Source organism: Pelobates fuscus, chromosome 5 (assembly GCF_036172605.1).
Source record: "Pelobates fuscus isolate aPelFus1 chromosome 5, aPelFus1.pri, whole genome shotgun sequence".
Classification (NCBI taxonomy): Eukaryota; Metazoa; Chordata; class Amphibia; order Anura; family Pelobatidae; genus Pelobates; species Pelobates fuscus.
Window position 1 is genome coordinate 333344935 of NC_086321.1, and position 17603 is coordinate 333362537.

The 17603-nt window shown below is 41.1% G+C and overlaps 1 protein-coding gene across 1 annotated transcript in view; it reads right to left on the reverse strand.

Annotated features, from left to right (window-relative positions):
- The window catches only part of RALY (RALY heterogeneous nuclear ribonucleoprotein), a 211965-nt gene that overhangs the window by 15675 nt on the left and 178687 nt on the right, over positions 1 to 17603 (reverse strand). Inside the window, exons 4-6 of the mRNA XM_063455725.1 lie at positions 17221 to 17293; positions 9282 to 9329; positions 1299 to 1459 (exon numbers count right to left, since the gene is read on the reverse strand). Of these exons, the coding sequence (XP_063311795.1) occupies positions 1299 to 1459; positions 9282 to 9329; positions 17221 to 17293 (282 nt within the window). The remainder of the gene's footprint in view (positions 1 to 1298; positions 1460 to 9281; positions 9330 to 17220; positions 17294 to 17603) is intronic.

Genomic DNA, 17603 nt, shown 5'->3' on the forward strand with positions numbered 1-17603 from the left:
AGATTTCTCACTTACTGGAGAAGTTGTTCAAACAAATGCAGGAACTGGTAGCACAAAAGGTCAAAGCCAGCTTCAGTAAATAAAGGGTGGGTCACGCCACCAGCTAATGGGGGAAAATACAGCTCAGACCTACAGAGAGTGAAAGGATAATTGCAACATCTTCTTTAATGGAGAGCACGGATTGATCATGTATGCAGGAATTGAGGAGTCACATATACAGTGAGTGAAAGAATGAGAGGCAAAGAGGGGCAGATCAAAGTAAAAAGGTAAAAGCAACATCAGAGATGAAGAACAGAAAATTAAAGTTAATGGCTATAAGTCAAAGGAAAACGATACTTAGAGATACATTGCAATAATTTAGGCCATCTTTATTTCTCTCTACTTTCTTGCCTTTTAACTTTTATCCTTTCATCCCTCTCAATCCTTTACTTTTCTTAGGCTCTCTTTCGGCGTGAAAATATGCAATCTATGAAGTTATATGCTAATGCAATGTTTTACAAATTTGAAATATAGGTTTGGTAGGATAAGGAATAGATTCATAACGGAATCAATCTGACATTACAACAAGGGTCTACAATTGTAACTTAGAACACCACCACCCCTCAATACAAGGGTAACACTGCTTGCAACATATAAAACGAATGGTACCCGAGTAGGCTGGCACAGACAAAAAAATACATCTGAGTGACAGGTATAGCAGAACGAAAGGATAAGTGAGACTGGTGCAAATAGAGAGACTAGAAAGATTGGCTTGGAGGGAGGGGAGAATAAGGGAACGGGTACATTGAAGGACAACTGGCAACTCAAAACTAATCAATTTCCTTTCAAAACTTAATGAAAGGATTATTATATTAAAAATAGTTTTGAGTTGACAGTCGCCCTTTAAGAAGAGTGGTGGCTTGCGTAGACAGAAGAATACAAAACAAGGTAGAGTCAAGGGAGGCTAGAGAAGACTGGCATAGATAGACAATATATGGCTAATTGATTTTTTGGCATAATATGTCTGGCAAAGGGGAGCATATGAGTTAACAGAAGGAGATGGAAATGTCACATATGTTGACAGAACATACAAAAAGGGAATCTCTATCTATTTTTTGAAGGACTGTTATTTCCCGCTTTTTCAGATTGTCCCCTTTTTTCCATAAAAGGTGAAATGTCTAGACAAGGCGATATAAAATGTCCCTGGATATCACGTTGAGAGCGACCAGAAAAATCAATAATATAAAGATGGTTCATTTACTAAATAATTTTGAGCAGTGTACGTTCTGGAAATGTTATTAGGCAAATCTATGACTCACGTTTTAGTCTGGCCGCATTCCCTGTGATTGCCGCTGACCTAGCAAGCAATTTGACTGGAAGTGTTGTTTTTACTCGACGCACTAATGGCACAGTGACACGTGGACGTTTAGTTGGCACGGCCCGCGGTGCAGGAGAAACTCTGCCACGATACTCAAACAGCCTGAAAAGAGACAGAATTATCCAATTAAATTGAAGCCATTTCTACATGCTGGAAAAAAGTCTAGAACTCTAAAATACTCTTTGTTACAGTAATACATTTTGAGACATGATCCCATTGTGGTTTTGCAAAATTTAGGTCAAAATAGTGTAGCTGGAAAAATTCTCCAAGTTGTATTGGAGAATTACAAAATGTGTAATTTACATGTTAATTACATGTTAATTTACAGAATGACCAACTGATATACTATTATATATGTCACAAACTCTTTTATGATGTCATACATCTACATCATAGTGATGTCATAGTACATTCTTCCATAGTTTCTGATGAGCTACATGCTACATGTGTAGACTATGACAAGATAAGCAGACACTGCCTCCTGTCCAGGCTGCTCTGGTAAAGATTCATTATAAGGGATCTAGTAAAATAATAAAGCAACACTATACTGTAGTTCCAAGAATACAAAGCTGTATTCCTGGCACTACCGATTCCTCTGTCTCCCCCCTCCCTCGCAACCACCCCCGATCCCCAGTAAATAAAGGGTTAAAAACGTAACTTATCCCAGCACCGATGTCCCTCCGATGTTTTGTCAAACAATATTGCTTGACTATATTTAATAACCAGGAAATAATTCTGAGAAATGTAATTTAAGATTTGTACTGAAGCTGGATTATGTAGATATATTTGTGTGTATTTTTGTAAATGATTTGTTTGAAATTGTGACAGTGGGGACGTAAAGCCTTCTTGCATTTGTAAGTTGAGTGACAATAAACTAATTAAAATAAGCAAACAGAACATATAACCAAAATAATAGCAATAAAATTACAGAGAGATATTAGAGTGCTTGAGTTTGTTTGGAAGCTCAGGTCACCACATCCGACCCTCTAGGGGTTTCGGGGTTCCAAGCATGCTGAGTGAATGGTGATTGTGAGTTTGGTATGTTTTGAGGGAGTCCCAATGCTTGGAGGACATCCTGGTTGACAGCCGTAGAGTGAAGCCGTTCTTACAGTGAGAGAGCTCGGTATGGACCACCTGTAGGCTATGCCTGCATCTCACAATTAAAGGGCTTAGAGTCCTTCTCCATTGCAGAGTGTTCCTCGACAGATCTTAGAAGAAGGTAAGCCGAGCGGACTCAAAGTCATAGGGAGTCTTACCCCGCACAGCAGCTAGGATTTGAGACTTATCTGAGAGCAATTGGCACCTGATGTTCACGTCCCGGGAAGCAGAGGTGGGAGCTTGTGAGGATTTATTAATACTAAAAAAACCATAAATCCTGACTTTTTTAGCTTGGACTTGGACAATCTGAGATTGTGCAGACCTCGTCAGGATCTGACCTGATGGCAAGCTTGTAGGCTGCGGGGCATTGCAGCATGATGCCAATGTCTGCATTCTCCAACCCATAGTTGTGGTGTGTGGTAGCCAATAACCGGAATCTCGGGAGGCCAAGCTGAACTCCGTAATGGGGGTTCTGGAGATTGAAGGCCAAGGTAGGCCCATCTGGCCAAATAGGAAATGCATCGTCTGGTGGCACATTGCATGGAGAGTTAAAGGCAAAAGGTTTCCTGAGCTGGAAGCCTAAATCTGTCCAATTCTGTGGTGTCTTTTTTTCTTTAATTTGTAGGGGCACAAGTGAATTGTGTTTTCTTCATTATCATTGATTTGCTGGAAATGGTCTACTCTGGTCTGGAGGCGCTGCGTAGAAGAAACTGGAACCTATGCCACTCTACTCGACTGTTTTGAGATTAAGTAGAGGGCATTAGTTTGGCGACCTATTCTTCAACTGTAACATTAGTTCAGTAACTCATTCTACAACTGTAATGTAATATATTGAAATACATTCTGCAAACAAACCTTCATTAGTCCCTTCCTCATTTCAAAGAGGCATCCATTGCACCGGGGAAGTCTGTGCTGCTACAGTAACCAATTTATTGCAGGCAGTTGCCTGGGGCCTGACAAATATGATGTGCCTGTAAGAACCAATGGGGACCCATTTAAAGGCAAATAGAACTGTATATTTTATTCATGGCGTCATTTTGAATGTATGGGTATGTACAATGCCTGATGGAAAATAAATGTGCATTTATGCCTCATTGTTTGCAGAAACTATTGTCTACATATTGATTCAATCCAGTATAATAGAAAGGGCCCTGGTACAATATTTTTTGGGGCGCCAATATCGAAAGGATGGAAAAAAAGGTAGATCCCCATCTGTCATACAACTGCCGCAATGCTTTGCCAACTGGGGATCTATCATTTGCCAATCTTCGCAGGGTTGTATTTAGCACTGAGCAGTGTTTGCAAGCATGTTTTTGTATGGAGTATGTCTGTGTGAATGTACGGGTGTATTTATGTGTAGTGTTGTGTGTTTTTATGTACTGTCTCCATTTGAAAACAATGGTTTACTTGTGTGTACGGTTTGACTTTTAATGTAGAAGTGTGTCTGTAGTGTTGACGTTTGAATGCAGGGGTGTATTTGTGTACAGTGTTCGAGTCTGAAGGCTGAGATGTATGCACATATAAATATACACACACACACAAACACATACATACACACACACACATTCAGACACATAGATTCACATACAGATTCAAACATTGGCACACATACAGATACACAGGTACATAGATGCAGATGCACAACACACATTGACACACATACAGATACACAGATGCACAGATACACATGCAGATTCACACAGACAAACACTCACACGCATGCAGATACAAAGACACATACTAATACACATGCAGGTACACATACATACACACTAATACACATGCACACAGGCACACACTGACACGCATGCAGATACACACACACAATGACACACATGCAGATACAAACAACGACACACATACAGATACACAGGGGCACACATTGTCAAACATAGACACACAGATAGATACACAGACACACATGCAAAATGTACACATTTTAAGCCACCGTCCTCTTAACTACACAGTGGGTGCAGAAGGGTGGCTTCCCTAGGCTCCACTAGTCTGGCTGAGGCTGATGCTCTACCAATCTGTGCTCCCCTCCTCTCTGCCTTTTGAGATTATCGGGCCCAGTCGCACTGTTAAAGAGCCGCAGAACACGACAAGGCCCCTGAAAACACTTTGCCATCAGAAGGCCGTAGATGCATGGGCCACCCGATGGTCCCCCTGAGCGTGCGGGCCCCGGTGCAGCTACACCAGCGGTGGTTCCACAGCTGATTCAATCAAAAATAGCAAATTATCAGTTTGTTATCTTTATGGGGAAGTAAGAGTCTTTCTCAACAGTGCCATATAACTCTCAGTGTTGCCATGTTATTCTCATGTGATCCCACAGAGAAACATTGTTGTGGTTGTTAACTTGAATATGTGAATTGAATAAGAGGATTCTTATTCCTGTATTCTTTGCCTTGCAGTATCCTTAAGTGGCCAGTTGGGAGAGCTGTGGCTCTAAAGAACTTAGCTAGCTTCCACATCAAGAAATCTATTTGCATGATATATTTGTACATGCAGGGAAGGGTTAACACTATATATATATATATTGTATTTCAGATATAAACCCTGCCATTATGTCGTTATTTAGACTATTGCATACATTTAGCAATTGGAGGTATTTCTATCATCCTTAACACAGTACTGTCTTCTTTTCCTATACCCCCCCCCCCCCCTTTTTTCCCCTTCTCTTTTCCTTTTTAGCTATTATAAAACACAGGTTTAACCTTTATTTCATCCACTTCCACTAAATCACTCCCATTCCCTAACCTTACCCCTATACATCCCTATATTAACCCCAATGTCCTTTATTTTATTTTATTCTTTACTTTACCTACCCTATCGTTTTTCCTATCTTTGTTTGGAGAAAGAGCCCATTCATTTCTTTGACTGAACTACAATAATTGTCAATTTCTTTATGCGCCCATTTGGCTAGTCCCCTTTCTCCTTATTTGATTGCGCCTTCTGTCGAGCATGGAAGGAGGGTATGTGGGAGAACTTTATATGTATCATGCTACATGTCCCTCGATCCCCTTCCCCTACTCCAGTCTATAAACCTGGATAGCAAACCATCTTTGATCAATTTATTTTCATAATTCTAATATTTCTATCCAAATATCCCAGTTTTCTATATGCGTGTAATGTATTTTCTAAGCTCACTAAGATACCTTTTTACATTTTTGCTTGCCATATTACTTGTATCACTTCTCAGACGGATGGAATTTTTAAAGTGCTATCAATAATTTGGCTGCTGTTGTGATGTGTCTTCACAGTATATTGTCCGCATGACACCCACTTTAAACTCACTGTATCAGTCAAAATTACCCAGTTTAAGATTTCCCAGTTCTGGTGCAAAATCTGCCAAACTGCTGATGATAAGTGAGTAGGTCATTCCTTGCTCGGATAAACTCTTTATGGACCAGGTTGTGATGACGGCAACTAACGTTATTAGTCCTTAAGAGGTTAAAATTCCAAAGTCACTACAGAGATGCATATGAGCACTTTGAATGCCATGGAATTGTACAACACATTACTGTACATGTCTCTGTCTTAACAGATTCTATTTTGTTTAATGAATTCTAACTATCATGTGTATCCCGTGTGCTACTCTGGTGTATGCCAGTTTCTAAAGCAATGGTTCCCATTATAATTTTCAAACAACTACAAGCACTTTCTGACTATTATAAAAATAACATGTAAACAGACTCAGAAAATTCGTAACCATCTAGAACCCGCATAGAACAGTCTAAAGCAGGAATTCTAAACGTAATACTATAAGCGGCAGGAATAAAAAGCTATATTTCTGGCACTATCGCTCCCCCCGCCAGCCGCCAACCCCCTCCCTCGCACCCCCCAGCCCCCAACTGGGTAAATAAAGGCCTAAAAAAACTTTATTTTACTTACCCTTTATTTGCTTACGATGTCCCTCGCGCTGGATGGTGGTTCCACCCTCTCCACTGTCCTGTGATGAGTGGGCTCTAATGTGCATGCGCAGCAAATTCTGCACGCGCATTTGATCTCCCCACAGGAAAGCATTGATTCAATGCTTTATTATGGGGAAAAATCTGACGCTGGGTATCCTCATGCAGAGCGTGAGGACGCCCTGCGTCATTTACTGGACCAAAGGTCTGTATCGTTTCAGGAAGCCCTCTAGTGGCTGTCTAGTAGACACCCACTGTGGGCAGACTTAGAGCTGCAATGAAAACATTGCAGTTCTCTGGAACTGTAATGTTTTACATTGGAGCACTAAGTGCAAAAGGGACACGGCAGTGTCTCTTTAGCCTTTTCGTGACATGGATCCTATTTACATACATACAGAGGCGACTCTCTAATTAGGTGGTTTATCTATCGCTCCCCCCGCCAGCCGCCAACCCCCTCCCTCGCACCCCCCAGCCCCCAACTGGGTAAATAAAGGCCTAAAAAAACTTTATTTTACTTACCCTTTATTTGCTTACGATGTCCCTCGCGCTGGATGGTGGTTCCACCCTCTCCACTGTCCTGTGATGAGTGGGCTCTAATGTGCATGCGCAGCAAATTCTGCACGCGCATTTGATCTCCCCACAGGAAAGCATTGATTCAATGCTTTATTATGGGGAAAAATCTGACGCTGGGTATCCTCATGCAGAGCGTGAGGACGCCCTGCGTTATTTACTGGACCAAAGGTCTGTATCGTTTCAGGAAGCCCTCTAGTGGCTGTCTAGTAGACACCCACTGTGGGCAGACTTAGAGCTGCAATGAAAACATTGCAGTTCTCTGGAACTGTAATGTTTTACATTGGAGCACTAAGTGCAAAAGGGACACGGCAGTGTCTCTTTAGCCTTTTCGTGACATGGATCCTATTTACATACATACAGAGGCGACTCTCTAATTAGGTGGTTTAGGCAGCCGCCTAAGGCCTTGCGCTGGCTAGGGTAGACTGTGTTGGGTCCTATGCCGCTGGGTGTGAGGCCCTTCCTGTCTGCCCGGCCAGCAATCGCAGACACCGGTCTGCAGCTCCGCAGTGTGCAGAGCTGCAGACCATGTGTCTCGCGAGAACTGGCCAAACAGAGCGTTGCTGCAGGTTTCCACGCCAACGCTCTGACGGATCTAGCGTGATACATTGTCTGCAGCTCTGCGGAGCTGCAGACCGGATATAACGGCCACCAGACCACCAGGGAGCCCACCAGACCACCAGGGAGCCCACACTGGACCACCAGAGAATAACAAAAGGTATTTAGTCCCCCCCTCTCCCTAATACCCCCCTCCCTCACACCATCAACCCCCTCTCCCTCTAACCATCACCCCCCTTCCTCTCACATCACCCCCCACACCATCACCTCCCTCTCACCATCACCCCTCTCTCCCACTCACCATCAACCCCCTCTCCCTTTCACCATCACCCCCGCTCCCTCTCACCATCACCCCCGCTCCCTCTCACCATCACCCCCGCTCCCTCTCTCACACCATTACCCTCCCTCACTCACACCATCACCCTCTCACACACAGGATCCCACACACACACACAGTATCACCCCCCTCACACACACTGCCTCCCCAAACACACTGTTAGCATCCCCTCACATTGTCACCTCCCCACAAATTGTCACACTTTCTTACACTGTTCAACCCCCCCACACACTGTCAGCCTCTTCATGAATCCACACTCACATTAACCACTCCTAATCCTGTTAATCTCACCCCCTCCAAACTCACCTGCCCTCACTCTGCCACACTAACCCTGTCACATTAACCCCCCTTAATCCTGTCACACTCATCCCTCCTACCATGCCACAATAGCCCTGACACACTTACCTCCACTCGCCCTGCCACACTCCCTCATCAAACCATGTCATACTCCCTGTCCCTCATTCTCTCTCACAACCCCTCCCCACACCCTGTCCATTTACCCCCTTCGCCCTGTCACACTCTCCCTGCCACCGGTACCCCTTTACTCACCTTGTCACAGTCACCATCTGAAGACATTCATCATACACACACAGTCAGGAAACATAGCTTTGCAATAAACACAATGCACAAAGGCTACAGGCAGCCCCCTCCTCCCCCCCCCCCCCATACACACAACACGCTTCAAGCAGATACCCCATACACATACGGTCCCAGACAAAAACGCAAACATGCTCACAGAGACATACATTCACAGACACAAAGATCCTCTCTGTCAGACACACTCTCAGGCACATACACAGGTAAACTGTGCATCAATGTGTATATGTGACAGTGTGCATGTATTGCAACTCTATTTTTTTTTCACTTTTTTGTTAGTGGGGCCTCATGTTTGCTTTCAATTTGCTTTCCTTTTGTCATACTGAACACCAAAACTATATCTCTTCAGGCATTTTTAAAACAGTCTGTTTGATCATCTTGGTTGCCATAATTGGGTCCAACGCATTATTTTTGCCCGTAAAGATGCAGTTCTGCCAAGGTATTTTTACTAAACAATGTGTTGTGAGTTAACTGCAAGTGTAACAATGGTGATGTTATCACTTTAATGTTTGTACGGCATTTTATATATATATATATATATATATTTGTTCATAGAAATTGATTATTTTTTCCATTGAATTACACTGCACCACATTTCTCTCATATACGTGTGTATATCTGTCTATCTTAACAATTTTTCTATCTGTATCCTTTCTGGGTTTGTTAGAATGAGCGACGGCATTAATCCATATCCCGGCTCTCCCGCTGTGCAGCCTGACAATGTGAAGATATGATTCCATTTGCGTGAGCCTCTGATTTCTCTCCCCCACTGCCCACTCCCCTGCAGTTACAATGCAATTCACACTGAGAAGAAGAGTAAAAATAGGTCCCAGTGCATAAGGGCGGTTTCACTCACCTCTCGTAGAAGTCATCTCGGTAGTAATCAAAGTCAAGTTCGTAACCACTGCAAGTAAAATACATTGTTAGATTGTAAGCAAACCAGGTCAATTCGTCTTTTTTTAGCTCATTTAGCTTTTTTATATGGAAGATATATAATATTTATTTTTAGCCATCATTTCTTTTTAAATTAACAATGATACTAAATACCATTTTTTTCCCCACTGAAACGCCTAGCCCTATACAAGCATATCATCAATATCCATGATTGATTTTCAGTAATTTATTAACCATACGCAAACTGATCCAGGTTTTTAGTAAGCGCTAAAATGGGGGCAAGTAGGGGAGGAAATTGTAGTACTATATTATGGTGTGCCTGGGTGACCGTTCTAGGTATTTACCGCTCTACCAACAAAAGCCTAATGTTTCCCTACATTTATTGCTTGTACAACATTATACATCAGCACTACATGTTGAAACTTTATAAATACATTTATCCATAATTTCATCACGCCTCTCCCCCATTTAAAGCTCAAAGTAAGAGCTCTTGTAGCAGATTTATCTAACACATGTGTGCAATTTAAAAAGTGCATTTTGTTTGTATTCAGTCTATTAACCCCTTAAGGACCAAACTTCTGGAATAAAAGGGAATCATGATATGCCACACATGTCATGTGTCCTTAAGGGGTTAAAGGGACACTATAGTCACCTGAACAACTTTAGCTTAATGAAGCAGTTTTGGTGTATAGAACATGCCCCTGCAGCCTCACTGCTCAATTCGTTGCCATTTAGGAGTTAAATCCCTTTGTTTATGAACCCTAGTCACACCTCCCTGCATGTGACTTGCACAGCCTTCCATAAACACTTCCTGTAAAGAGAGCCATATTTAGGCTTTCTTTATTGCAAGTTCTGTTTAATTAAGATGTTCTTATCCCCTGCTATGTTAATAGCTTGCTAGACCCTGCAAGAGCCTCCTGTATTTGATTAAAGTTCAATTTAGAGATTGAGATACAATTATTTAAGGTAAATTACATCTGTTTCAAAGTGAAACCAGTTTTTTTTTTCATGCAATCATAGCCAGGGGAGGTGTGGCTAGGGCTGCATAGACAGAAACAAAGTGATTTAACTCCTAAATGACAGTGAATTGAGCAGTGAAATTGCAGGGGAAAAACTGCTTTATTTAGCTAAAGTAATTTAGGTGACTATAGTGTTCCTTTAAGCTGGTCTTAAAGATCCACTGAACTTAGATTCTTAAAATGACAAACACATTTAAAGGTACATGGCATTTCTTTTTCTGTATATAGAAGTTTCCACACCTTACAATTAAACAACAAGTTGCCCTGGAGACTGACACCCATTGTTCTTGGAGTGTTGACGTTGGATTAAGATTCCTTTGACCAAGGAGGTACTACCAATGGTCCCTGTGCCAATCTAACCCTCTGATGGTAGATGAAGGATAGGAGAGATTCTTAAATGATCACCTACCGTCAGTTTATATACTAATCATTTCTAGAAGAATTGTGCCTTGTCTATCCATATAAAGGCACCGCACTACGCGTTTTCTGTCTGCATAAGGGGGTTCTGTATTCATCATCTACTCTCTTTTTAATTGATGTAGAAGTGAGGTTTAGCCAATTATTCAAAGTCCTTTTACATAAATATTTTATTTCCGAGGCGACTGAGATTACATTATTTTTTAAACCACCTATAGTTTTACATAAATGAGGGGCAATTGGTGGCTGACCATCCCCTGTTGTTTTTTTTTAATAGAGATGGATTTGGGGAACAGACCAGTCACTTTCTGTCTACATAAAAAAAAAAAAAAAAATACAGAGAACGAGCAGGGGGTGACGGACCGGTGGCACAAACGTTACGCGGCTGGAAATCACTAAGGGAACAGCCACACATCTCGCCAACACCCAGCCCCCTTCTACCGGTGACGCACAATAGCAGAATAGGTGGAGGCTTGCCAGCTAGGGTGTGGAGCTTCCTGGGCGATGGAGACTATCTTCCCATACGAAGGGCCCTAGAGGATGGTGGGCTCCGAGATCTGGATGCGTTGCTGGAGGGTAGACCGTGGACCGCACTAACTACACTCCGATACATGCAACTAAAACAATGCTATACTACCCTCACACATAGAGAACGACTAAATAGGGAGCTAACGTGGTTCGAGGAGCTCTGTGAGCAAGGCTCTGGACTGGATCACGCAGTATCCATACTATACCAACATCTAGTCACGAATGGCTGCATGGACAATAACACATTCCGAAGGCAGTGAGAGGAATCGCTCGGTAGAACATTCACACCACCACAATGGGACAAAGCACTCCTGTGGCAACATAAGAGCTCAATGAGCTCCCACTACCAGGAGGTTAACTATAAATTGATTTCCTTCTGGTATAGAACACCAACCGTGATACACCGAATCTTCCCAACAACCCCACCAACGTGCTGGAGATGCCAAACAGAAAGAGGTACACTGCTACATATCTGGTGGGAATGCAGCGACATAGCCCCGTACTGGGAAATGATAAAAAAGAGATAACCAGGGTACTGGGAGAAGTCCCAGACTGGTCTGCGGAATTCGCACTCCTGCATATCTCTCAACAACCTATATCGAGCTACAAAAAATTGATCATGCGCTATCTGCTGAACGCAGCTAAAGCCTCCATACCGGCATACTGGAAACAGACGGAGATCCCGACGAAGGAGGAGTGGGTCAGGCGAGTGGAGGACATTCAGGGTGCGGAGGCGCTCCATGCCTCCCTGACGGGCAGGGAAACCAAACACGTGGAAGCGTGGCAACCCTGGTTTATGTATATTTCCCAATACCCGCGGAATGGGGGGAAGCCCGGGGGCGGCGCACGGGCTCCAACTCCCCCTTAGCATGGACCATACACTGCTCCCCCTAGCCCTATCTCCTCTTCTTCTCCCTCTATCTCCCTCCCATACCTACCCCTGCTCCCCTCACACTCATACTTTGAATAGGAAAGACTGAGGAAAATCTGACGTAGAAAAGTGAGAACTACCTCCCACCGAAAAAGCGCCACATCACATAACTGACGCAACAAATATACAATTCAGCCAGCAGAACCCTCCCACCACCAGTGGGCACATATCATACACACATATAACGCACAGATCGCAAAAAGCAGTAGGGAAGATGCATGAAAGCCTTGGAACGCCACCTTTGACCATTCTAGATATCACTTACATAACTCCCCAAATGAAAGCAACAACCGCTTCCCCATTAGACCGAATTAAAGGGAACACATATCAAATTGGCACATAATAAATTAACGGGGATGACAAAACGCTAAATATTGGCAGCGCAAGCTCCGAACCCAAAGCATAACTAGCAGATAAGGCAGGATCGCAAATTGAGAACGAACACTAGTTTCAGAGATAGATGCCCTGTGCCCCTCGGAGAGGTACGGAATGAGGGATGTGGAAAAGGTTCGGCTAACAAGCCAAAAGAACCAGGGGATCAAATTACAGCTTTGATCCTCGACCTAGTCAGGAATCTTAACATGATGTGAATAGTATCCTCAAACTGATGATATGTTGGAGACCTGCGTGTCCCAAATTGCAAATCTTCTTAACAGTATTGACTGTTTGAACAAATTTTCAATAAAAACAGATTTACAAAAAAAAAATATATACAGAATGACCCATTGAAAAACTGATTTTGGCACAGAGAGTCTGACCTATTTTTCTTCTCTCAACTACTGGTGCACAAGAGTGGACTATGGTACTATAATGGTTCTTTTATTTTACATCACCTCCTATCCCTCTAGCAGATTTTGGGAATCAGGGGGCACAAAAATAACAAAAAAAACAAAGCTTGATTAGTTGTTTCCTACATTACTTCTGCAAAAAATTAAATTGTATGTAATTCAAGGTATTCACAGAATTTAGGAACAAATTCGATAGCTTTATTTGAAAATCAATATTACAATACATCAAACATATCAACGGACAAACAAAAAGTGATAAGGCTAGAAAGTAATATACGTGCAGTATCACCACATCAATAGCCTACCAGAGCAATACGGCAAATCTAAGCTCTGAGACTTCTAGCTGCCAGCAGAGAAATAGTTAAAAACCATTGGCAGCTCGACGCTTAATTATGTGGCCACTGACCCAGTACTGGCTAGCCAGCGGCCACATGGAAATACCAAAAATAAACAAATAAAAATATTATGGGGGTCAATAAGACCACCTTATTACTATCATGAAGGTATCCAGAATTCAGGATTTTTATTTGGCCTGTTCTATTACTGAAGAACAAAAGAGTTAGAAGAAAGATGACTTATGATGGTAGATATAATATATTTTTTATTTGTACAGGTTTTAGATTTTTTTTTGCCTCCTCCTCATTGTTATTAGGGTGAGGCTGAGGGGGTAGATAAGGACTTTTAGGGGGTGGTTAGGAGATTGGGGACTTTATTTTTATTTGGGGGTGGACAATGGCATGTCCACCTTCCCTACATTAAATTTAATTAAAGCCCCCACCTGCCTACATAATATAAGGAACTTGTAACCCAAGGTTAAATGTATCTGGTACCCTGGTAAGTTGAATATAAAATGCAATGAGAGGATATTAGAGAGGTTAAACAGACCAAATTGTGTTGCTCAAATTAAACTCTAGAACCAAGTAGTGTGGGTCTCAGTTTGAGTTGGCCCTACGTCATAAATTATCCTGAGAGTGGGGGAGAGATGGCCTTGAAGTCATTCGATGTCATGCTAACTTAAATTTTTTTACCAGTTTTTAAGTATATAGCTAGATTGTATGTTGATGTACTTGGTTTTTCAATAAATTAGATGCCATATGTATTGGTATTTATAATTGAAACATAACTAAAGTATGGCATTTCTGACTGCTGAGGGTATTCGAGAAAGAAAGGAGTAACCGCGTCCGCGTTCAGCATTGTGATAATGCTAAGCTCTCGTGAAGACACCATGATTTATATTCAAAGCTGCAAGATTTTATGACTTAATGGGATTGGATTTTTGTGTAGCAGGCCCATGATAAATCCTTAATATGAGAAATCCAATAATTATTTTAATTGCTTCTAAAATTACTGAAAACTGCTACTGATTCCATTTTATACTTTCTTTATATCTAATTGGTTTTAAAAGATAATTATGGTACGTTAACCTTCTTTGTCATGAGGGTCCTACTGAGCCCCTGTGTACATCAGAGATTTAATTTGCTTGAGTACTTTTTTGAATGTTTAAATGTTGGTTTTAATACCCGATTTAGTCGGTAAAAGGGAAATATGAATTAGTTAAAAGTGTTTCTAAGAACATCAGACTTTTAAGGATTTGGCCAAAAAATAATTGTGATTCACCGTTCAGTTGAATTATCATCTTCGAGATTTTTGGCTCATTAATTTAACCTTTTTTCTACATGACATGCATTTTATTTAAACACTGTAATTATTTTTCAAGACCTTAGTGTTACTGCCTTCTAACCAATTTTCTGTGCCTTGGGTAGCAGATATGTAAATATAACAGTGAGGTATATAGAACGAGCAAAAATCAATGTATATGTATCTACAAAGTTCCTACATGTGATTCCTACATGCAAAATATATATTCATGGACGCCTTGCGTCCATGCATTGACACGCCACATTCACACATTTATACAGTACAAACAAGCAGCAGCACGGTAGGGGGTTTATTCACTAAATACTGAATAAATTCTAGCTTGATGCGTTGCAATTGAAAATCAGTTTGCAAATTTTATGCGAAATAGCTAATTAAAGACAAAAGCCTGCAGCTCATTTTCAGTCATAGTTTGGCTATTTTAGTCAACATTTCGCATTTTAGGTGGAATTTCACTAGAATTCTGTGTTTAGTGTATAACCCCCTACATTCTTACATGGACACACTAACTAAGTGTGGTATGCAGGTACCTGCATGTAGTAGCACACAATATTACTAGTGATATAAACTACAATCATTTATTTACACACTACAGGAAAGATGTAATACATTTTTTTTGCAATTCAATTTTTTATTTTCTCAGAACTGTTAACACAATTTTGTACTCGCAATATGTTTAAGACTGTTGCCTGGGGGTGTTGCTTTATCTGAAAATTGTTTGTTACGGTTGTTATTCTAAATCAACATTAACACGCTTATTAACTATCTCTTTTAATGCAGTGATTGTTTTTGTGTGTGGGTGGTGGGTGTTGCGTATAAATGGTTAAGGGGTGAATTTAACAATCTGCATTCAGGGACTTGATATATAATGTGCCATGTGTGATACAGTGTTTTAATTAATTTCTAAGTTCTAAGAAGTTTAATCACTGTTTACAAATAAGCACTTGGCCTGGTTTTGGACTTTCGTTCATCTCAGACTGCCTGCAGAGTTGAAAGCAGATCAAGTTAAAAGGAACATTTTCCATATTTATTTTGTAATTTATTTCTACAGAAAGTCTGTGTTGCAAGATTAATTTAACAAAATCTCCGGCTTAAAATGGTTTCGTGTTGGTATAAATAACCTACTTAATCATATCTATTTAATCAGGCACATTTCTATAAAATAAGTGAAAACTGTGGATTTTACCTTACTTTGATCACAATGCACAGGATTATTTTTTTTTTTACTTTTTTTGAAACATCAAAAACAGACATACAAATGTAAGCAGGCGCCAATTAGTATACACCGGCGGCATGTTAAAGCAACAGTGTCACCATCTGGGGACTTTACCGAATTTGAAAAGACCCCCATCGGTGACATAGCCGCTGCCGGACCAGTGGCAGGGGGTTCAGATAAAAGTGAGATTTACTTACCAAAACCTGACATCTTCCTATGTCTGCTCTTCTTCCGCTCCTGGCTCTTCAGTGCCAGGAACCAACATTATTGCTGTACTCTTGTGCATAGGCAAGAGTATAGCATTAAAGGGACACTATACCAAAACAACTTTAGCTTAATGAAGCAGTTTTGGTGTATATATCATGCCCCTGCATTCTCACTGCTCATTTCTTTGCCATTTAGAAGTTAAATTTTTTTTTTTATGTACCCTAGTCACACCTCCCTACATGTGACTTGCATAGCCTTCCTAAACACTTCCTGTAAAGAGTCATCTACAATTTATCCTTCCTTTATCGTAAGTTGTGTTTTAAATTAGATTTTTTATCCCCTGCTATGTTAATAGCTTGCTAGAGCCTCTTGTATGTGATTAAAGTTAAATTTACAGAGAAAGAGATACAGTTGTTTAAGGTAAATTACATCTGACTGAAAGTGAAACCAGTTTTTATTTCATGCAGGCTGTGTCAATCAGAGCCAGGGGAGGTGTGACAAGGGCTGCATAAACAGAAACAAAGTGATTTAACTCCTAAATGGCAGTGAATTGAGCAGTGAAACTCGAGAAGCATGGTCTACACACCAAAACTGATTCATTAAGCTAAAGTTGTTTAGGTGACTATAGTGTTCCTTTAAGGTTTGAGACAGCGGGATGCTGCCAATTCCATGTAGCCATCACTGGTGTCGCCTGTTAGGATTGACTCTGTAGCTCTGCCCAGAGTCTAAGGAAGTCAGGCAGAGGAGAAATACAGAGACAAAGTAGTCCCTATTTATACTTGTATATCTCTTGACTGAGTTGGAATTTCAAATTGTATCTTTATGAAATATACATTTTTCAGTGGAGGGGAGTGCAGTGCCGCTTCACTGACATCTCAGAACATACAGATTCAGAAGTGGCCCTTTTGGCAGTAAAATAGGGTCAACATTAAAAACATATCAACCAGGATTGGGGTAGTGTTTTTTTTGAGGCAGAGTTATTTCCTCCACTATAAACAAAAGCTGGAGATGTCCCAGGCAGCACTGTCCCCGCTATAAGCACTGTTTTGACGCCCGCCATTTTAGATGGCTGATGCTATACAAACTTTTTATTTAATATTTATATTGACTGATATCATTCTTTGAAGAACAGTTCTTACCTGTACAGAGCAGCTGCGGCTCGCTTTAACCCTTTGGGCCTGTTGGGTTTTGGTTCCCCTGCCATGTTAATATCTGCCAAGAAAAACAATACCAGTTAGTGTGATGTAAAGGTTTATCCAACCAGTACGCTGTTCAACACATGTTCGATAAGAAATATGAACTCTTGAAGTGTATTTTATAATTGTGTATTCATTGGAAAAGATGGAAGTAAACACTCAAAGCACCAGTTTTACTACAGCTTGCTCTACTGTTTATGGTGTTACTGAACTGTCTCGGAAAACATATCTTTAAAATTTGTTTTCGTAAATTCGTAATATACTATATTATTTCAGCCACTTGAAATCTCCTGACTTTTTCATAGCAGGAGTATTCCAAGTTATAC